The sequence below is a fragment of the Macaca thibetana genome, chromosome 20, assembly GCF_024542745.1.
Source record: "Macaca thibetana thibetana isolate TM-01 chromosome 20, ASM2454274v1, whole genome shotgun sequence".
Lineage (NCBI taxonomy): Eukaryota > Metazoa > Chordata > Mammalia > Primates > Cercopithecidae > Macaca > Macaca thibetana.
In genome coordinates, this window is record NC_065597.1 from 27,321,395 (window position 1) to 27,344,083 (window position 22,689).

The window sequence follows — 22,689 nt, forward strand, 5'->3', positions numbered from 1 at the left end:
TCGGCCACCTGGGTGGGTCCCTGACGCCTCCACTGCGCACCTGTGAACTGGGATGGGCGCTCCTTGAGCAGGTGTGACGCTGCTGTGCACCTGCTGTATGTCCCACTGCCCTTGGGGACCTGCGTTGTGGGAGACGCCCTTCTGGAGAAAATGCCACTTCCTCTAACAATGGGGTGGGGTCAGGGACCCCGGATGCCTCCAGGGAGCCACAGTCCAGCAAACACCCATTCCCGGGAAAATGCCTGCTGATAGGAGGATGGGGGTGCAGTGGGTTTCTCATTTAAAACATCCAAATTCGTGGCTTTTCCTTAAAATATCACCTGCCACCAGCTGGAACGTCAGGTGCCCCCGGATGAGGAGTGTCCTCTAGCTTCCCACTCACCCCACCAGGCCTGCCACACTTCTCATGCCTGGCCCTGGGGTATTTGAGGTGGAGACCGGGTGCTTAGCAATCGAGACGGGGTGTGCCCCACAGAGGAGCGGGTGCATGGCTTCAGATCCACTGGCCAGCTGTCACTTTCTTAAGTCTCCTCTCCTGTGAAACAGGTGGATTACCTGAGGGCAGGAGTTCAAGACCAGACTGGGCAACATGGTGAAACCCCGTCTCTACTAAAAATATAAAAATTAGCTGGGCGTGGTGTCAGGAGCCTATAATTCCAGATACTTGGGAGACTGAGGCAGAAGAATCACTTGAACCCAGGAGGCGGAGGTTGCAATGAACTGAGGTTGTGCCATTGCACTCCAGGGCGACAGAGTGAGACTCTGTCTCAAAAAAAAAAAAAAAAAAAAAAAAAGAAAGAAAAAGAAAAAGGGAAGGAAAGGGAAAGGGAAGGGACAACGTGCAGCTCATGGTGGAGCTGCCAGTCGGAAGTGCTCAGCGCTGTGCGGGGCTGGGAGCAGATAATGAGATGTGTGTTGAATCAGGACACCAACCTCTTGGGGAGAAACAATGTTCAGGGATTCGTCATTGGCAGGATGGAGTTTCAGATCTCTTTTGGAGAGAAGGTTTGGGAAGGGAAGGAGGTGACCCTGTGGGGGCCAGTAAGTGGGGGGTAGGGTGGACAAGTAGCTATTTCCTGGGGAAAATGTGCCCTTGGGTGGGGAAAATGTGCCCCTAAGTGGGTAGGATTTGGGGCAAGGAAGTTTTCTCCCCCCTCAGCTCTGCTCAGGGTGATAACAACAGCTGTTTGAACTGTACCTTGGGTGAGACACTGTGGGTTCCCATGGGCCTTAATTAGAGAAGTCGGCTCGAGAAGGTAGCCCAGCCCCTCCTCCCAAGGCTGAAAGGAGAGTTGGAGATGGCAAGAATGACCTCACTTTGTTTCTTTTGGGGTGAGGTCACAGCGATGACAGGGGACTCAGCACACTTAATCATGCTCATAATTATAGTCTTATGATGCTCATCAAAACAGACAGGGACTGTTTCAGTACTGCCTCTGGGCAGGACCTGGCCACTGCTCCAGGCCAGGCAGCCTCCTACTCAGCCTTCATAAGAAAAACTAAATGTTGCGCCTTATGGTGGACAAGCACATAAAGGCACTCCCCTCTGGGTGGGTGCCCCTTCCTCTGGAATGTGACCTGGCATAGGGATTCTAACCTTGCTTCCTGCCTAGACCAGGTGCTTTTGAGCAGTGCACAGGTGACACAACTGTACATGGCATTCCCAATAGCCTTTTCATGCATCGTCTCAATTCATGCTCACACAGCGTGATGAGATGACTGTTATCAGCCCTATGCCACAACTGAAGCTCAGAGAAGTTGAATCATTTGCCCAAGGTCACACAGCAGGCAGAACTGCAGTTTCTATCCAGTTGTTTGACTGTAGAGAAGTGTTCATTGCCTTAGGCCATGAGTGTGGGAATGTGGGGCCCCTGCCCTGGCACCTGGGCCCACATGTAGGGTCCTTCATTACCAGGACTATCCTCCCCCAGACACCCCATGGCTCACTTCCTTGCCTCCTTTAGATCTATTTCCAAAGGCCGCTTCTCAGGAAAGATTTCCCTCTCTAAATGACATCCCCTCGTTGGCCATTTTTTCACCCTCCGTCGCTGTTTAATTGTTCTCTGTAGCATAATCTGGAAGACTGTGTTTTACTGGTCTGTTCATTGACTGTTTTCTCCCCACTTGAAGGTCAGCCCCACAGGGCAGGGAGTTTGTCTGTTTCATTCACTGCTGTAACCCCAGCGTCTAAAATGGTCTCCGGGCACATAGTACTCAATAAATATTGACTCATTCATTCATTCACTGGCCAGCAGGAAAAGCAATCATACCACTAGTTAGTAATAACAACAACGCTATCTAACGCCAGATTTCACAATCTTGGCATATTGACATTTGGGGTTGGATGATTCTACTTGCTGGGCAGAGGAGGGGGGCACTGTCCTGTACACTGTAGGATGGGCAGTGGCTTCCCTGGCCCCTCCCTGCTAGATGCCAGACAAGCAAAACTGTCTCTAATCTTTCCTAAATGCCTCCTGGGGAACAAAATTGCTCTGCATTGAGAACCACTGGTCTAACATAAGATGACGTGGAACACATCAGGCCCTATTCCAGGCACCTTACTACTTCATTGCCATCTGGATTTGGGTCCGTCCAAAGCAGACCCAGAGACAAGGACTTGGGCCCAGGGCATTTATTTGGGAGGCGATCCCAGGTAGTTCCAGTGAGGGCATGAAGAGCTGAGACCCTGCGGCCACCAGGCCTTTAAGGGTCTTCAACTAGAGCAATGGGGAGCCCAGACCAAGTTTCGCTATAAACATTTGCTTATTTCCCTGCTGCTCAGAAGCCTTTGATCAAGGCGAAAGAGAATACAAACAGCACATATTACTGCGTTTCTTACCTGAAAATGTTTCCTAACACATGGTCCGATGTGGTGGGGGGAAGGGGGGAAGAACCGAAAAGTTGGGCATAGAGGCTGCAGAACCATCATGTCATTCGTGTTTCGGAGGTCACAGACTGCTGGCTCCTTTCTCCGCTCTTCCAACTTCCACTGTCATTATAATCAGCGAGTGCTCCTTTGCAGAAAAAGCTAACCAGCATTTTTACCAGTACCCATCAATGTACTTTCAAAGATGCTAGATAATCATTTTTCTCTTCTCTTTATCAAGATAAATATTAGTAATTTTATTTTTGTCTTATTTTGGAGTCAAACAAATGCAGAGGTCACAAGCAAATGTGATCTCAGAGCCGTTTTGATCTCCAACATGCTTAAAGTTTTCTGCCCAGGCATGGTGGCTCACACCTGTAATCTCAGCACTTTGGGAAGCCAAAGCAGGAGGATCGTGCGAGGCCAGGAGTTTGGGACCAGCCTGGGCAACATAGGGAGATGCCCTATCTCTACAGAATAATAATAATAATCATAATCATTAATAAAAAAGTTTTAAAATTACTTGTCAACACTTAAAAACCAGAAGATTTCTATTTTAAAAAATACAGACTTGGCCGGGCGCGGTGGCTCACGCCTGTAATCCCAGCACTTTGGGAGGCTGAGGTGGGTGGATCACCTGAGGTCAGGAGTTTTAGACCACCCTGGCCAACATGGCAAAACCCTATCTCTACTAAAAATCCAAAAATTAGCTGGGCATGGTGGTGCACGCCTGTAATCCCAGCTACTTGGGAGACTGAGACAGGAGAATCGCTTGAACCTGGGAGGCAGAGGTTGCAATGAGCCGAGATTGCACGATTGCACTCCAGTCTGGGTGACAACAGTGAAACTTTGTCTCAAAAAAGAAAAAAAAAACTACAGACTTACAGTCTGGACGCAATGGCTGACTCCTGTTATCCCAGCACTTTGGGAGGCTGAAGGGGGTGGAACACTTGAGGCCAGGAGTTCGAGACCAGCCTGGGCAACATGGCGAAACCCCATCTCTGCTAAAAATACAAAAATTAGCCAGGCATGGTGGCGTATGCTTGTAATCCCAGCTACTCGGGAGACCGAGACAGGAGAACTGCTTGAACCCGGGAGGTGGAGGTTGCAATAAGCTGAGATCGTGCCACTACCCTCCAGCCTGGGTGACAGAGCGAGACTCTATCTCAAAATAAATAAATAAACAATAAGTAAATAAATAAATAGAATAAGAACTTACAGTAAGAAAAAAAAAAAGAAAAAGAAAACAGTCTGGGAGCATTGGAAATGACTAGTCAGGGCTAACCAGCAGCTGATTCATCCAGGCAGGAGGGGCTCTCTGCTTTGCCGTGGCCCTGCCTGATCTGCTTTCCTGTTGAATGTCTTCTACCTGTCCCCTAGAGGCATTTGACTTTTCGACCCCTCCCTTTTGAAGGCCTTCCCATAAACTGTGTGGGTGGCTCTTTCTGTTAAAAATGTATTGGTTATACCTGGGTAACAGGATCACCTGTGCACCAAACTTCACCCATACACCAAACTTCAGCGACGTGAAATTTACCTGTGCAACAAACCTGCACGTGTACCCTGAACCTAAAAGTTAAAAAAATAAAGTATTAGTTAGAGAACAGGCTATGCTGCTGCAACAAAAAGACCCATAAATACAGAGACCCAGCCTGTGAGGCGTTTGCTTCTCTCAGCTGTTAGTGTGGAGGTCGACACTACAGCAGGCGGGTAGCTTTGCTCACAAAGCCATCTAAGGACCCAGCTTCCTTCCTTCTTGCCACTCTGCAGTCCGAGTGATGTCCTTGTCCGCATGGTCAGAATGGCTCCCAGCCTGCAGGAAGGAAAAGAGGGAGGGAGGGGAGCAGGGAGCCCCCAATCAGAGGGCAAGACAGGAAGTTGCATGGTCACTGCTGCTCACATTCTTGTGGCCAGAACCCTGTCATGTGGCCACACATAGCTGCAAGGGAGGCAGGGAAGGCTAGTCCCCAGCTTGGAGGCCCAGTGCCCCGCCCACAGTGAAAGGTTCTATCACTAAAAGCAAGGGATGAAGGTGTGCCAGGAACCATAGTTATTTCTCCCACGGGGAGACTGTGCTATCATGAAATGGGGGCACCCCCACCCTCCAAGCTTGGGCATTTCTCAGCTGCCAGAGGAGGGCCTTGATCTGACCCTGTATTGTGTTAGTCTTAGACTGGCTGGTGCAGCCGAAACCTCGATGGCTTGGTGGCAATGGCTGGCTCCTGGATGGCCCTGAGGAGGTGTTGCAAGGTACCTGCCGGGTAAAGCCCAGACCCTACGTCCGAGCCTGGATCCCTCCTTCTCAGCTGCTTCCAGAAAGCTGGCAGCACCAGGCTGGCTGTCCCCCATGCGTGGGCCCTTCAGCCAAACACTCAGCCGTCTTTGATCCTCCCCACCCCAGTGCAGAAGGGCTGATGGCTGGGAGCTCGGCCAGAATCAAAGCCCAGGACAGAATAAGGGCTTCGACTCTCCCCAAGAATGAGGCCTCCTCCTGGATGGTGAATTGAAGGGGAGGGCATTTAGGGTTGGTTTTCAAATTCCTAGAATTATAAGGGGTTCACGGCTGTCTAATGATGAGGCCTCCCTGGGGGCAGGGGAGGTACCGGGAGGCAGAGGGCAGTTTCTGGAAGGAAGAGCATACAGGCCGGGGGCCTGGAGGCCTAGGAGGTGAGAGTGGGCACCCTGTGGCTGTGCTTCTGACTCCACACCCATCTGTGTGTTGTGTGACTGTGTCCAGCTAGACACAGAGTGTGCAGCTGTGTGTGCAACTGTGTGGCTGTCCTTGTGGCTGTGGCTGAATATTTGTGTGTGTGTGTGTGTGCGCTTGCAAAAGTGTGTGACTGTATTGTGAGTGTGTACATGTGCGGGTGAACGTGTGTATACGTGGGTGTGGATATGTGTGTACAGGATTTGTGTGTGGGGATGAACATGTGTATATGTGTGTATTTGTGTGTCCGACGTGCTTGTGTAAATGTGTGTCCCCGTGCAGCTGTAGGGGTGAGTGTGTGTTTCAGGGTGTATGGGTGAACATGTCTACATGGATGCTGCTGAGCCTGTGAGAGTGTGTTTGGGATCAGGTGAGCTTGGACTGCCTGTGTTTGTGTGCGTGTTTGTGGGTGTGCACATGTGCCACATGCCGCTGAGTGAGACCCAGGGCCTAGCCGGAACCTGGGGTACAGAGGCGAGGCCGTCTCTCTGGACGAGCTGCGTTCCCTGCACCCATCCTGGGGGTCTGCCCTCTAGACCCCAGCGTGTGTCCCTCCCACAGCAGAGGCATGCAGCACCACGGAGGATGGGGCCGAACCACTGCTTTGTCCCTCGGGCTATGAGTGCCACATCCTGAGCCCAGGTGACGTGGCCGAAGGCATCCCCAACCGTGGGCAGTGCGTCAAGCAGCGCCGACAAGCAGGTGAGTGTGGCACCCCTGCCCTGACCCTGGCCCCTGCCCCGTCCCCTTCTCACCCCCACGGACGACCTGCCCCAGGAAGCAGCCCAGGCTCCTGAGCCTGACCAAGAGTTTCTTACATCTTCCCCCTGCCTGGCTCCTTCTTTCATGGCCCCTACCCTTTCCCTGCCACACTAGCATGTGACAGAAGCTCTTGAACCAGCAGACTGGCTGCAAACCCCAGCTCTGTACCTCCCAGCTGGGCGACACTGGGGTTAATTTCTTCCTATCGCTGAGCCTCAGTTTTCTCATCTGTAAAATGGGGCTACTTCATGCTGTTGGGGGGCATAACTGAAATCATAAGTGCAGAGCTGTGGGAGCAGCCCTAAGGAATAGTAGGTGGTCAGTAAACACTGGCTATTTTATATCCACGTATGTGTAGATGGGCCCCGACTTAACGATGGTCAACTTACGATTGTTAGACTTTACACTGGTGCAGAAGCTACATGCATTCAGTAGAAACTGTACTTCAAGTTCCCATCGAACTATTCTGTTTTTCACTTTCAGTATGGTAATCAATCAATTACACGCGACATTCCATATTTTCTTATAAAATAGGCTTTGTGTTAGATGACTTTGCCCAACTCTAGGCTGATGTAAGTGTTCTGAGCACATTTAAGGTAGGCTCGGCTAAGCTATGGTGTTCGGTAGGTTAACTGTGTTCAATGCAGTTTGACTTAAGATATGTTCAGCTTGCAGGGGGCTTATCAGTACATAACTCCATTGTAAGTCAAGAAGCATCTGTGTCTATTTTAAAGGAGCATCTGTATCTGTTTTCAAACTGCATAGAATGAGAACTGTCTGAGAATCCTTAACTTCCCAGAACTGCTGCCAGGACTGTTCAGTTTGACTTAATTTGTGTTTCTCTTTGACACAAAGGCAATAAATAGATGAGTGAATGGTGTTGCTTTCATTGGCATAATTTTCCTAAGAAAAGAAAGAACAATGGCAGAGCGATTCCTGGTGGTAGCTAAAACCGTCTCGAACCCCACGCAAGGCAATCAACTTGAAAGACTTCAGTGTGCTTTTTGGCATGGAGTTTGGATGAACTGTGTGGCGAGCCAGGAATCTGGGACTTCAGGGTGGCCGGGTTCACCTTGTCAAAGTCAAGGTCAATCAGACTGAGACCACACCCAGGGGCCCCTGTCTCCACTTCTGCATCTCATATCCCTAATAGTTAAGGACAGGACCCTCAGACAAGATTGGTGGTAATTACAGTGATTCTGTTTGCCAAAAGCATACTGGGAGGTGCATGATCTGCCAAAACCTCTTTTTTTTTCTGATTTGAGAATGTATTTCTCTGAAGTGTTTCAAGAAAGGCATAGACATAAAATCAGTCATGCATTTAATGTCATTTTCATTGCAGATAAAGTGATGAGAATCTTGGAATCCTGAACTTTGAAGAAATTATCTACAAAAGGCTTTGAAATAAAGAGATGCCTTTTTGGTTTCCTCTACGTCCCACTTGCTATTTGCAGGGCTTTGTTTGGGGTTATAGGGTGGCTTCTCCAGCCAGATAGCCTGGGCTCCCACAGCTACTCAGCCCCTTACTGCTGTGGGCAGCAAATAATATAACCTTTTCAGGCCTCATTTGCCTTATCTGTAAAATGGGTTCATAATACTTGCGGTACTTCACGGGGCTCTTTGAGGAGTGAGTTAATCTGTGTAGAGTGTCCATCACTTCACAAGCACAGAACACAACCTTCACTGTTTCCTCACTGCTTGTCTCTATCCACTTGATCCCGCCGTGGGTGGGTGGGGTGTGTGGTCCTTTGAATGTGAAACCCCGGGGGCCTGCCAGCCTGTCTGAGGCTGCTGGAGTGTGGAAGGGATAAGCTTTTCCAAAAGAGAGCTGTGGGGTGATCTACGAGTTCGTTGGACTATGCCACCATTTTAATACTGACAGCATAATAGGAATGCCTTGGGCACTTGTCTTTTTCATCCCCTGATCTTTTCATTCAGCCCTATGATGTCTAAGACCAAGGTCAAACCAAGTCAAACTAGTTCTTAAGGGTTCAAACCAATTCAAAAAACTCCCATTTCAAGACAGAGCTAACTAGGCAAAGAGAGCCAGTCGTTCAATGATGACCACACCAATGATGCCTGCTGTTAACACGCACCTTTGGAGTGCTCTCTTTACATTAAACTTTGCTGCAAGCCTGCAAAAGGAGAAGTAGAACCAGGAGGCAGTGCTGCATAGGTTTCAGAGTGCGGGCTGAGAACCACAGACAGAAATCCAAAGCCTGTAACTTTCTTCCTCCATGGCCTTGAGTAGGTCACCCAACCTTTCTTAGCCTCAGTTCCTTCATCCGTAAAATAGAGATGGCGATGGTAACCATAGTGACAACTTCATGGGGTAGTTGTGGGGCTTGAGTGAGAGAAAACACCTATGAAGTGTTAGAATAGCACCTGGCCCACAGTAGGTCCTCAGTGAGTGTGTGCCACCATCATCCGTCCTAGGAAAGGGAGGATATGAGTTCAGGAATTTACCCAAAAGATGCAGAGCTGGAATTCCAAGCCTGTCCACCAGCCTCAGAGCCTGTGTGTGTGTGTGTGTGTGTGTGTGTGTGTGTGTGTGTGAGCTTCCCCTCGCAAAGGAATGATTTGAGCCTTCCAAATAGAAATGTAAGTGGAATTCCCCCTAGCCTTGTTCTCAGGGGGCTGACACTTAGCAATAATTACTGGTAATTTATTGGTAATTATATATACGTTTGAAAACATTTTGAATTCCAGCAACTTCCCTTGGAGCAAAAATGTCAGCGGAAGAGTGGCCCCCTTGTCCCAGCCTTACCAAGGAAGAAGCTTTTTATTTAAGGTTTTAAAAACTGCATATTTGAAATAATTTCAGACTTACAAAAATGTTGCAAAAGTAGTACCTTGAACCCGCCACCCAGATTCACCAGTTGTTAAAAAACTACTGTTACATTTTCTTTTATGCTCTCTCCCCACTTATAAATCTACGTGTGTATTTTTCTGGACCATCTGAGAGTAAGCGACAGATCCTGTGCCCACACCTAAGATGCCATCCTCCCCTAAGAGAGGCTTCTAGTGGGTACCCATAGTCCTTCAAGTTTGACCATCCGGCAGCTGGAACCAGGCATTTGAGGGGTGCATGTTTTATGCAAGAGGAAAATGAACACTGACATGTATAGTAAATCGGTTTTTCAGAGAGTGGGGTCAGGGAAAATTGGTGCATTTTTCTGAGTAGGTTTGAGGTCACACAGAAGCTGAGCTGTGGGGGCTGGCGCCTCCTTGTCCTGCCCAAGACACTGCTTCAGAAGAATGAAGTGAGGCTCGTCTAGCCTTGAGTGGGAGGAAATTTGAGAAAAGTGATGAGTAATCACTTTTGGTAACAAATTATAAGTGATTATATTTGGCCTGAGGAGAGGGTCCAGGGTCCCCATTTACCTCCGTCTCCTTGTGGTGTTATGGGCCAGAATTCATCCCCAGGTAAAGGGGGAGCAGGAAAGTTTCCAGGAGCTCCCCCAGCCTGCAAAAACCCTAGCCATTTGCTTTGGAAAATAGTCATTGCTGCAGTTTTTGATCAGCAGGTACTGACCCACCGAGCGGTTCCATGGAGCGTTAGCACCTTGACCAATCAATGTCCCTGCTGGTCCCAAACACCCTGATGATTTTTAATATGGCCACAAAACAAAAGAAAAGGAAAATGTCTGGCTACCACGCACGTGTGCTTGATTGACCTTATAGCAGAGAAGGCAGCGCTGATCACCAGGATGGAGAAGTGAGCTCAATTTGGGAGAGACGCCACATTCAAACATCCACCTGTCCTGGTCACATTCCTGTCGGCAAATGCTTTCCTGCTACCATGGGGTGGGGGCTGAGGAAGAGGTGGAGGCCGGCGATATACAACAGCGGGAGTTATGAAGTGGGGACTCACGGCTAGTCATGGGACATGTATGAAATTGTCAGCGGTTGACCACTTTTTACACACAATGATAGCATTTTCATATGGCTCCTCCTAATACTGCATAGTTATGTTTTAAATGAAATTGTTTCTTTTAATTCTCACAGTAACTTTAAGAGGTACTAATTTTATGCCTATTTTTAGGTGAGGAAACTGAGGCTCAGAGGATGAGTGAGGATTCATACTCAAGTTACTTTGTCATTTGCAGTAATGACATCAGACTCAAAAGAGTGCCATCTCTTCCCCTGCGAACGTATTTTGTAATGACATTTACTAAACAGTGTGTTGAAATTTGGCTTCCAGTTCATCTGTTAAGACAGTGGTTTTGGGCCGGGCGCAGTGGCTCAAGCCTGTAATCCCAGCACTTTGGGAGGCCGAGACGGGCGGATCACGAGGTCAGGAGATCAAGACCATCCTGGCTAACACGGTGAAACCCCGACTCTACTAAAAAATACAAAAAACTAGCCGGGCGAGGTGGCGGGCGCCTGTAGTCCCAGATACACAGGAGGCTGAGGCAGGAGAATGGCGTGAACCCGGGAGGCGGAGCTTGCAGTGAGCTGAGATCCGGCCACTGCACTCCAGCCCGGGCGACAGAGCGAGACTCTGTCTCAAAAAAAAAAAAAAAAAAAAAAAAAAAAGATAGTGGTTTTGGCTGGGCGCGGCGGCTCACGCCTATAATCCCAGCACTTTGGGAGGCTGAGGCGGGTGGATCACCTGAGGTCAGCAGTTCAAGACTAGCCTGGCCAACATGGCAAAACCCCATGTCTACTAAAAAAATTGGCTGGGCATGGTGGCACAGGCCTGTAATCCCAGCTACTCGGGAGGCTGAAGCAGGAGAATCACTTGAACTCGGGAGGCAGAGGTTGCAGGGAGCTGAGATCATGCCACTGCGCTCCAGCCTGGGCAACAGAGTGAGACTTCGTCTAAAAGGAAAAAAAAAAACAAACAAAGACAGCGGTTCTGAAAGATTTTGCTCTCAAGACTGCTTTACCCTCAAAGATGTTAAGGAGATCTCACAGGGCTTTCCTTTGTGGGTTGATGGCTCTGGATATTATCATATTAGAAACTAGAGCTGAGACATTAAAAATGCTCATGTAGCCTCTGATTCCATTGTACACTAGTGAGATGGTGAGAGTGAAAAACACCAGTAATTCCTCAGTATTATTGTGAAAACAGTTTTGGCCTTCTAAACTAAAAGAAGTTTTTTCCTCTCACTTGTTTTCCAGATGGTCGAATCCTACGACACAAACTTTACAAAGAATATCCAGGTAAAAGAAGAAACTATTCTTTCTTGCAGAGGGCACAGAAAAAAAAAAAAAAAAAAAAAAAAAGGCCGTGAATGTTTCTTATGTGAAGAAAAAAAATAAAAGCCCAGGGCTGAGATATAGGGAACAAAGTGGGACCTGGGTTTAAAAATTAAAATAGACCTGTGGTCTGATGGTGGGCAGGGAGGTGTGTCTCATAGAGGGACTCGTGGTAAACATGACCTCGTGCTGAAGAGCAGAGCCTGGGACTGCTCATATTTAAGCCTCTGCTACTTTCATTCAGAGAACTGGAAAGCATGGCTGATACCACTCTTCCATTCATCCATCTAATCATCCATCCATCCATCTCTCCATCTATTCTTTCCTCCATCCAGTCATCCCTCCAGCCATCTACCCACCTGTCTACCCACCATCCATCCATCCATCCATCCATCCACTCACTCATCCATTCACATATCCATCTATTCTTTCATCTATCTACCTGCTCTTTCATCCATTCATTCCTCTACAATCTAATAGTGACAAGCCTTCCTGACATCACATGCTGGATGCCATGAGGACACCTTAGACCAGGTTGTGAGGAAAGGCTTCCCAAGGAGGGGACATGAAAGCTCAGCCTAAAGAATAAGAAATAGTGGGTGGCAGAATGGCGTGTGTGAAGCTCTTGAGGTTGGAAGCAATTTGGCCATCCCCAAAGCTGGAGTGTGTGGTGAGCCGTGGAGGTGGTGGGAGGTGAGGCCAGAAACGTAGACAGAGCTGGTGACACCAGCTGGGGGGCCTGGGGAGGGAGAGGAGGCACCGCAGGTGGGGACTGAGTGACCTCAGCTGGGGGAGGGAGGAGAGGGCCAGGTCAGCAGGCTTCAGTTGGCAGTCACTGGTGAGCCATGCGGGGCATTAGAGCAGGAATAGATACATCTGCCCCAACAGAGCTGTGTTCTTTTCACAGAAGGTGACTCAAAGAATGTGGCAGAACCTGGAAGGGGACAACAGAGGCACTTTCAATAAAGCAACGGCAGGCAGGTGAGTGGGAGGAGACCAAGATTGGTGGCCAGGGTCAATGTGGGCAACCAGGTGCCCTGGCAGCTTTCACCACCAGGTTGAGCAGCAGGAGGGTGAGAGTAGTGCTTTCCCTACTGGTACAATTTGAAATTCCCTTCTGCAGTAAGTCCTCACCTAGCATCATCAATAGGTTCCTGGAAACTAACTTTAAAGGCAACGACCTACTATATGCACTGTATGCTGTAGAAGCTTAATTCATTTGTTTTTTAAGAGATGGGGTCTCACTCTGTCACCCAGGCTGGAGTGCACTGGCACAATCATTGTTCACTGCAGCCTCAGACTCCTGGGCTCAAGCCATCCTCCTGCCTCAGCCTCAGTCCCAGGAGCTGGGACTACAGACATACACCACTGCACCTGGCGAATTTTTTTTTTTTTTTTTTTTTTTTTTTAGAGATGAGTTCTCACTATGTTACTCAGGCTGGTCTTGAACTCCTGGCCTGAAGCAGTCCTCCCACTTTGGCCTCCCAAGGTGCTGGGATTGCAGGCATGAGTCACCGTGCCTGTCCTTAAGTCTTGTTTATCTCCATTAGCCTATGGTAAAATTGTTTTTGTTAAATGGTAAGTCATTTTGCTTGAAGTTGCAGTTTCCAATAAGCTCTCCATGATGTTGAATGAGGACCTACTGCAATTTCAAGGCAGGAACATAGAAGAACTTTGTGTGTGATCAGAAGCGGGAGCAATTCTGTATCCCTCTGAATCAAAACCCAAGACCAAACTAGGTCGCAACTTTGCTTTCCATTCCTTTGCCTTGATGTCTCCGGGAAGCCTTGTCCATCTCTTCTCACTTCTGTCAAACAATTCTGTTGGGTGCCAACTATCTGATGGTCATGGTTCCAGCCTCTTGGTTGCTCAGCGGTAGTCATGCCAGGGTGGCATGGTGAACAAATCGCACAGAGCCCCTGCTCTCAGGGAGGCCACATCCTGGTAGGGGAAGGCTACACAAGCCAACAGATCAACAGATCAGTAGAAAGGCAGGTGGGTGAGGAAGTGAACAGGCAATGTGGGGCAGAGTCCCTGGGCAGGGGCAGAGCCTGGGGCAGGAGCCACTTCATTTGGGGGCAGGGAAGGCCCTGTGGGGGTTGAAGTCTGAGCCAAGATCCCAGGTGAGAAGGTGCTGCCTGAGGAGGACAGGCGCCCAGGTGGAGGGAGTTGGAAGAGTGAAAGTACCGAGGCAGGAGGGACGCTGGCTTCGGGGAGCCAAAAGAAGGCCCCTGGGGTAGAGACAGGAAGGTGGCAGGGAGGCTGACTCCAGAGGAGGCGCAGGGGAGGCACAGCCTTGCTCTCAGGTGCCCTCAAAGGTGAGGTGCAGGTGCATGCAAAGGGCCTTGGAGTTGCAGCCCTAAACCTGAAAATCCAGCCCCTAAACCCACCCCTGTGAATGCTGGATAGCCACAGAGGGCAAAAAGGAGCCCCTAAAAGCAGGTGACAGCCTCCCAGGACGTCATTGAAAAGCAAATGTCAGATTTCAGATTCCAGAGTCCTCCCGGAAAATCTGGAGCCCGTAGGGACCGATGCCAGCTTGTCTATTACCTGCTGCTGACAGGAGCCGTCCCTGGAGTAGGTCAGATGCAACTGAGGACTGAGCTTCTAACAGGGAGGGAGGAGGCCAGTGGATGAGGAAGAGACCTTGAGAGGCAGTTTAGGATGGTTTAGAAGTTGAGGCTTTTGGCTGGGCGCAGCTGCTCCTGCCTGTAATCCCAACATTTTGGGAGGCCAAGGTAGGCATATGGTATGATCCCAGGAGTTCAAGCCCAGCCTGGTCTGGCCAACATGGCGAAACCCTATCTCTACAAAAAATACAAAATTACCCAGGCATGGTGGCGCACACCTGTGGTCCCAGCTACTTGGGAGGCTGTGGTGGGAGGATCACCTGAGCCCAGGGAGGTTACGGCTGCAGTGAGCCATGTCTGCACCATTGCACTCCAGCCTGGGTGACAGAGTGAGACTCTGTCTCAAGAAAAAAAAAAAGTACAGCCTTTGGAGCAAGCTAGGTCTGGGTTTCAATTCTTGCTCCACCACTGTGTGACCTTCCATAAATAATTCCAGCTCTCCAAGCCTCCTCATCTACAAAATGGGACTGATGGTAAGGGAGGAGTTAGGAACTAAACAAGATGATGCCGTGAAGATGTCACCGTGAGTTCAGAATTGGGTCTTCTCAGAAAGGGGTATCTTCCTGGTGTGTCTGGCGGTGGCGGTGATGGCAGGGAGATGAAAGGTTTGTGACTCTGTGGTCTGCCCTGCAGCGGTTCACCCTGATCCTTCTTTGCTTCCTTTCCAGCTGGGTTGCAAGAACATTCCTCCACTTTCTGCTAAGCCTTGGAAACCGATGGGAAAAGTAGTTTGACCCTCAAAGTTCACATTCAGCTCAGCAGAGCAAGACTCCAAGATGCTTAGAGATGGGACACCTAGCCGTCAATCCCGGTTTGGCCCAGCCTGGTTGGGCAACTTTGTGGGAGCCACTTAACCGCTCTGGGTCCCTGTTTTACCATCCTGGGAGCAAGGCCCTGCCACTCCACAAGACCTTTACCCCGGGAAGAAGCCGCTGCCCATGCAAACAGTTCTGAAGCCCCTTTCTAAGACAAGGCTCAGCATCTTGATATTTTCAACAGATTTCTCCCCAGTCTGGCTCTGGGAGGTATGTACCCATCTCAAATGTTCCCAGAATAAATTCATCCATCAAGAAATGGAAATGAACTTGCCTACTAATGTGTGATTCCTAGTTCTAGCCTCCTGATGTGCTGAGGCCTAAATGTTAGCAGATGGGAGGAGGCCACAGAACAATAAAAACAACCAAATAAGATGCTGAGTCTCTGGTGTTTTGTGATACTTTGTCACTGTTTAATTCAGGGGCGGGAAGCAGCGTGGGTATCGCTGGGATGACGTGTCAGCTGGGGTCTGCTCCTGGAACCCTGTGTTAACATAGAGCCCCTGAAGCAGACCCTGGGAGGGGGATTTGTTGAAAGTGATTCATTAGGGAGGTTCCTGGGAAAAATCGGCACGAGAGTGGGGACGTGGAACAGGAGGAGACAGTCAGACGGGGGGAGGTGACGAGGGCCCATGGAGGGCACCTTTGCTGCAATCCCTGTGCGGGTTGTGGAGGAAGCCTGAGTCCCAGCAGGGCTGTCTCCAGGGCTGTGCAGCCTGTGCTGTCATCCAGAAGGACCCTATGCTTGGTTTAGTGATCTGCTGTCACCATTTAAAAACTCTTAGTCATTGTTGAACAAGGGGCCTGCTTGTTCATTTTGCAAATGATGTCAGTAGCCCTGAGCCACACGGTGGAGTCGGCCCCACTGGGGCTGGGCAGTGAACCCGAGTATGCGTAACGCTTCCAGCACCCATCGGTGAGTGGCGAGGCTCCCCGAAGGGAGGAGGCAGCCCACCTGCTGCCAGGCAGGGAGAGGTACAAAGACACCCACGGGGACATGGGCAGAGCCCCTGGGGAATCTGTTACACAATCCAGATTCCAATGGTGTCTGCACAGAATGTACACACACACATATACACAGGCTCGTGTGAGAAATGATTAAATTCAACCAACAACCCGCTCTGTTCAAAACAGCCCCATGGAAATTGGTATTAATCAATTATTTGACAGGATTCAACCTTTTTCATTCCAAAATGCTCTGGTGTGGAGACAACACCCAAGTGTCTGCATTTGAAAAGCCCTGCCCGTGCACCCCCACTCACAGCCCGTGCACCCCCACTCACAGCCCGTGTACCCCCACTCACAGCCCGAGCACCCCCACTCACAGCCCGTGCACCCCCACTCACAGCCCATGTACCCCCACTCACAGCCCGAGCACCCCCACTCACAACCCGTGCACCCCCACTCACAGCCCGAGCACCCCCACTCACAGCCCGTGCACCCCCACTCACAGCCCGAGTACCACCACTCACAGCCCGTGCACCCCCACTCACAGCCCGTGCACCCCCACTCACAGCCCGAGCACCCCCACTCACAGCCCGTGCACCCCCACTCACAGCCCGAGCACCCCCCCCACTCACACAGCCCGTGCACCCCCACTCACAGCCCGTGCACCCCCACTCACCCACAGCCCGAGCACCCCCACTCACAGCCCGTGCACCCCCACTCACCGCCCGAGCACCCCCACTCACAGCCCGAGCACCCCCACTCACAGCCCGTGCACCCCCACTCACAGCCCGTGCTCCCCCACTCACAGCCCGAGTACCCCCACTCACAGCCCGTGCACCCCCACTCAGCCCGAGTACCCCCACTCACAGCCCGTGCACCCCCACTCACAGCCCGAGCACCCCCACTCACAGCCCGAGCACCCCCACTCACAGCCCGTGCACCCCCACTCACACTCTCTTCCCATTAAATCCACGTTCTCTACGAAACACTCCAAATCCAGTTTCAGGTGGAGATGGCTGACTAATAGCCTTTGTGTCTTTGTCATTTCTGAGCGTCAGGGCATTCACATCATTCAAGAATTATTTTCTTCTTGCTTTTGGTATGTGCGTGTTCAAGTGACTCGTGTACAAGCATATAAAGGGGGCATTTGTCACTGCCAGGAGAGGTTTTGACTTTTCCTTGGATGGAAAAGCAAGATGACATCCCCCAAGAGCAGCAAGTTCAACAAATACAACACAAGGAGACAAATGCAATCTCTATTTTGGAGGGTGAGGTTTATGTGGATTCCAAGCTTGAGTCCCTTCATGAAATTTTGGCACATGAGCTCTGTGGTTAGGTAAGCCGAGGGTCACAGCCAGGGTCACCCATTAAATCATGGGTGCCCCACCTGTTGTAGATGGCTTGCTCTCACTGGCCTAGAGTTGGCTGAAGTCCCCAGGGCTCACCAGAGCTGAGGACAGAGGCCCTAAGGGACTATCCACCCCCAGCTAGCCACATATGGTGGAAGCGAATAATTACAACCAGCAGAGACTCCAGGGGGCCCGGCAATGTCTGCGCATCTCTCAGATGAGGAAACCGTGGATCTCGGAGATCTGAAAGGACCCACCCAAAGCTGTGAAGTCAGTAAGAGCCAAAGCCAGGATTCCAAGCAGGCAGTCCCACCCTACACTCAGGCTCCAGACACCCTGCTCTTCTGCTAGCCTGGCCTGTCGAAGCTGGCTCCCTCCCGCCACTGAGGTGTAGAAGGTGTAGACAGTGTGCCATCCTGCAGAGGTGTAGAAGGTGTAGACGGTGTGCCATCCTGCAGAGGTGTAGAAGGTGTAGACGGTGTGCCATCCTGCAGAGGTGTAGAAGGTGTAGACGGTGTGCCATCCTGCAGAGGTGTAGAAGGTGTAGACGGTGTGCCATCCTGCAGAGGTGTAGAAGGTGTAGATGGTGTGCCATCCTGCAGAGGTGTAGAAGGTATAGACGGTGTGCCATCCTGCAGAGGTGTAGAAGGTGTAGACACTGTGCCATCCTGCAGAGGTGTAGAAGGTGTAGACGGTGTGCCATCCTGCGGAGGACTCTGGATTGAGGGGACAGAGCTGAGCTCATCCCTCCTCCCTGGAGGGCTGCTCACTAGATGGGGTGGAGACACTGGAGCCTGTTCAGCCTGAGTTCCAATCCCGGGCAAGGCACTTGTCCTCTCGGAGCCTCAGTCTCCACTTCTCTGAACGGGGTGTAATAAAAGCAGCTGCCTTTGAGAGTTCCTGTAGCTATTGTGTGAGATGCTATATAGTAAGTATTCAGCACACAGGGGTGGTTATAATTATTATCATTAGCCTGGCACAATACACACTAGTTCTCTTAATACTCACGAAACCTCATGAAGAGTATGAGCATCCGCATTTTCCAGCTGTGGAAATTCAGCCTCAGGAAAGTTAAGCAAGTTGCCTAGAATCAAAAAGAAAGCAAATGACAGAGCTGGACTTTGAGCCCAGAGCTGCTGATGCCCAAGTCTAGACAGGCTGGTCCTACTTTGTGTTGAGTCTCCACCAGCAGCTGGGCGGCCCTCATAGGTTACTGAACATGCCCCAGCCTCAGGCTCCACATTTCTAAAGTGTCAATGAGAACTCCAAACTCATTATAATTATTACTGTGAACTTAATCAAGATCATATGCATGGGACTGAACTGTCAAGATGCAAATACCAAGGCCGGAAGGTGGTTGTATACTGCCATGTGGAGAAAAGTAAGACCTGCTTTCTGCTCTCAAGGAGCCCACAGTCCTTGAGGGAGTCAGAGAAATAAGAGAGTTATGATCCAGGGTGGGGAAGGCACAGATGGGAGCAGGGGCCGGAGGTGCCGAGGGAGCCCAGTGAGGGATGCTAAGCCTAGGCAGGAGGCAGGGAAGGGAGCAATCAGAGAAGACATCCAGGAGGTGGTGATGTGCTAGTTGGTCATAATGTCTGAACACCTCTGGGAACATGTGCATTTCAAGGGGAACTGCTGTCCGTTTGGCTCAAGGCAGAGGTTCTCAACCTTATCACTATTGGTGTTTTGTGCAGGATCATTCTTTGTGGTGGGGGCTGCCCTGTGCGGTGTAGGATATTGAGCAGCACACCAGCCTCTACCCACTAGATGCCAGAAGCACCCTCCCCCGAGCTGGGACCACCAAAAATGTGATTTTGCCAAAGTCCCCTGGGGTACAGTTACCCGGTGAGAACTTCTGGTTTAAGCCCAAAATAATGAAGCTCGACTGCTTTGTATCGTTTCATCCATCAGCAAGTTCTCCCGGGGCACTTTCCCTTAGGCTCAGGGTAATTAACTTTTCCGCTCACTCATCGCTTGTTTATGCACTGACTCATGCACTCATTCTATCAAGTAATATTCCCAGGCATTAACCACCTTTTCTTTAATCAAATCTGAGGCACCATTTTTTTTTCACCTTTTGACATTCCTGCAGTTAGGGCTTGTCTTATGGCCACTGTCCTCCAGGCCCAGACACAACGGAGGCGCCATTGCCTGTACATATGAATATCAAAACATGTAGGTTGGGTGTCAGCACCCAACTTCCGGAAACAACAGAGGAACCACAAATTCTGCATCACCAATGCTCTCAGAAAGATGTCCTACGAAATACCTTATCTCATTTATTGCACTTATATTTTTTATTTGATGCACACATAAGAATGATGCATGATGAGGCCAGGCACGGTGGCGCACACCTGTAATCTCAGCACTGCGGGAAGCCGGGCGCGATGGTGCACACCTGTATTCCCAGCACTGTGGGAGGCCGAGACAGGCAGATCATTTGAGGCCAGAACATCGAGACCAGCTTGGCCAACATGGCGAAACCTTATCTCTATTAAAAATACAACAATTAGCCAGCTGTGCTGGTGCACACCTATAATCCCAGCTACTGGGGAGGCTGAGGCACAACCAGGGACACAGAGGTTGCAGTGAGCTGAGATTGTGCCACTGTACTCCATCCTGAAGGACAGAGCAAGACTCTGTTTCCAAAAAAAAAAAAAAAAAAAAAAAAGAATGATGCATGATGAAAACCTATGTCCGTATAAGTCTAAGAGAGGCCTTTAATGACCTTGAAATCAAAAGGGAAAGAGCAAGGTGGCCAAATAAAAGCCCACTCCATTCATCTCCCCTGTAGGAACACCCAACTTTAGCAACTCACTACACACAGAAAGCACCATCACCAGAACAAAAACTCAGGTGAGCAATCACAGTCCCTGGTTTTCACTTCATGTTGCAGAAACAAGCATGGAAGAGGCTAGGAAAGACAGTCGTGAATCGCCAGTGCCACCCCTCCTTTTTCCCTCAGCAGCAGCCACGAGGCAGGGGGAGATCTGTGCACTTGGGAGAGGAGGACTGGAGCGACTAGGAGGCTTCACACTGAACTCAGTGCTGCCCTGTCACAGCAGAGAGCAAAGCCGTGGTGGCTTCAGCCAGTGCCCATGCACAGAGGGAGCATTTGGACCAACCCTAGGCAGAGGGGACTCACCCATCCCAGTGGTCAGAACTTGAGTTTCTCAGCAAGCCCTGCCACCATGGACTAAAGTGCTTTGAGGTACTAGGTAAACTTGAAAAGCTGTCTAGGACACAAGGACTTCATTCCTAGGCAACTCCTAGTACTAGGCTGGGCTTAGAGCCAGAGGACCTGTGGGGCACATGACCTAGGGCGACACCAGGCTTTGAGGCTAAGGGAGTGCTTGAAGCCCCCTCCTCCAACTCCAGGCAGCACAGTTGGCAGCAATGAAAGTGACTCCATCCTCCTGCTCGGAGAGAGGAGAGTTAAAACTAAAGAGGACTTTACATTGCATCTTGGATTCCAGCTCAGCCACCGTTGGAGAGGGCACTGGGCAGAGTCATGAGGCCCCCGTTGCAGGCCCTAGCTCATGAGTGACATTTCTAGGTACACCCTGGGCTAGAAAGGAACCCACTCCCTTGAAGGGAAGGACCGAGTCCCGGCAGGATTCATCACCTGCTCCCTAAAGAGCTCTCAGACCCTGAATAACCAACAGTGATACCCAGGTAATATGCCACAGGCCTTGGGCCCTGAGATGTGCTGGTGTCAGGTGTGACCCAGTACACTCCCAGCTACGGTGGCTACAGGGAGAGGCCCCTTCTGTTTGAGAAAAGCGGAAGGAAAAGTAACGGGGACTTTGTCTTGCGCATTTGGCCACAGTGGGATAGAGCAGCAAGCAGGCCCTTAGGGTCTCTGAGTCCAGGCCTAGGCTCTTAGACAGCATTTCTGGAGCTGCCCTGGGCCAGAAGGGAACCCAGTGCCCTGAAGGGTGAGTCCCAGGCCTGGCAGCATTCATTACAAGCTGATGGAAGAGCGCTTGGGCTTTAAGTGAACAGCAGCAGTGGCTGGCAGAACCCCTGACCATGGGCCGGTGGTGGTAGTGGCCACAGGGAGAGGCTCCTTTGCCTATGGAAAGGGGAGGAAGGAGCAGGAAGGACATTGTCTTGTGATTTGAGTGTCAGTTTAGCCACAGCAGAATAGATCATCAGGTAGATGTCTAAGACTGTAATTTCTGCTTCCCAGGCAGCATCTCTGGGCCTATCCAGGGCCTGAGGGAACTCATTGCCCTGAAGGGAAAGACACAAACCTTGCTGGCTTCACCACCTGCTGATCATAGAGCCCTAGGGCCTTCAGGGAACATAGGTGGTAGCCAGGTGATGGTTACAGTGGGCCCTGGGCAAGACCCAGTGCTGTACTGGCTTCAGGTCTGAACCAGCGCAGTCCCAGTGGGGGTGGCTGCAGGGAGGCTTATTCCCCCAATCCCAGTTCCAGGTGGCTCAGCACAGACAGAGACTCCATTTGTTGGGGAGAAAGAAAGATAAAAGAATAAGAATCGCTGCCTGGTAATCCAGATAATTCTTCCAGTTCTTATCCAAGACCACCGAGGTGACACTTCCATGAGTCTGCAAGAACCACCGTGTTATTGAGTTTGTGGCCCTAAGTCCCTTCAAATACCTGGAAAGTCTTCCCAAGAAGGACAGGCAGCCCAGGTCCGGTGGCTCACACCTGTAATCCTAACACTTTGGGAGGCCAAGGCAGGCAGATTGCTTGAGCCCAGGAGTTCGAAACCAGCCTTGGCAACATGGCAAAACCCTGTCTCTACCAAACATACAAAAAGTAGTCGGGCGTGGTGGCATGCACCTGTAGTCCCGGCTACTTGGGAGGCTGAGGTGGGAGGATGGCTTGATCCCCAAGGTCAAGGCTGCACTGAGCTGTGATCACACCACTGTACTCCAGCCTGGAGGACAGAGCTAGACTCCATCTCAAAAAACAAACGAACAAACAAGCAAACAAACAAACAAAAAACCTAGAAATTAACCAAAAAAGTGAAAGAGCTCGGCGATGAAAACTGTAAATCACTGATGCAAGAAATTGAAGAGGACACACCAAAAAGGGAAAGATATTCCATGTTTGTGGATTGGAAGAGTCAGTGTTAACATGTCCATAGTATCCAAAGCAATCTACAGATTTATGCAATCCCTATCAAAATACCAATGACATTCTTCATAGAAATAAAAAAAAAATCCTAAAATTATATGGAACCACAAAAGACCCAGAATAGCCAAAGCTATCCTGAGCAAAAAGAGAAAAACTGCAAGAATCACTTTACCTGACTTCATATCATACTACAGAGCTATAGTAACCAAAACAACAAGGTACAGGCATAAAAATAGACACGTAGACCAACGGAACAGAATAGAGAACCCAGAAACAAATCCATACCCCTACAGTGAA

General features: G+C 50.2%; 1 protein-coding gene across 3 annotated transcripts in view; it reads left to right on the forward strand.

Moving 5' to 3' along the window:
* The window catches only part of WFDC1 (WAP four-disulfide core domain 1), a 33,983-nt gene extending 18,623 nt beyond the window's left edge, over positions 1 to 15,360 (forward strand). Inside the window, exons 3-7 of one of the 3 annotated variants that reach the window (XM_050772842.1) lie at positions 5,033 to 5,116; positions 6,135 to 6,275; positions 11,463 to 11,504; positions 12,448 to 12,521; positions 14,839 to 15,360. In XM_050772842.1, the coding sequence (XP_050628799.1) occupies positions 5,033 to 5,116; positions 6,135 to 6,275; positions 11,463 to 11,504; positions 12,448 to 12,506 (326 nt within the window). In that variant the 3' untranslated portion in view covers positions 12,507 to 12,521; positions 14,839 to 15,360. The other 2 variants (XM_050772843.1, XM_050772841.1) reach the window with 2 other exon arrangements.
* Positions 15,361 to 22,689: the final 7,329 nt, after the last annotated feature.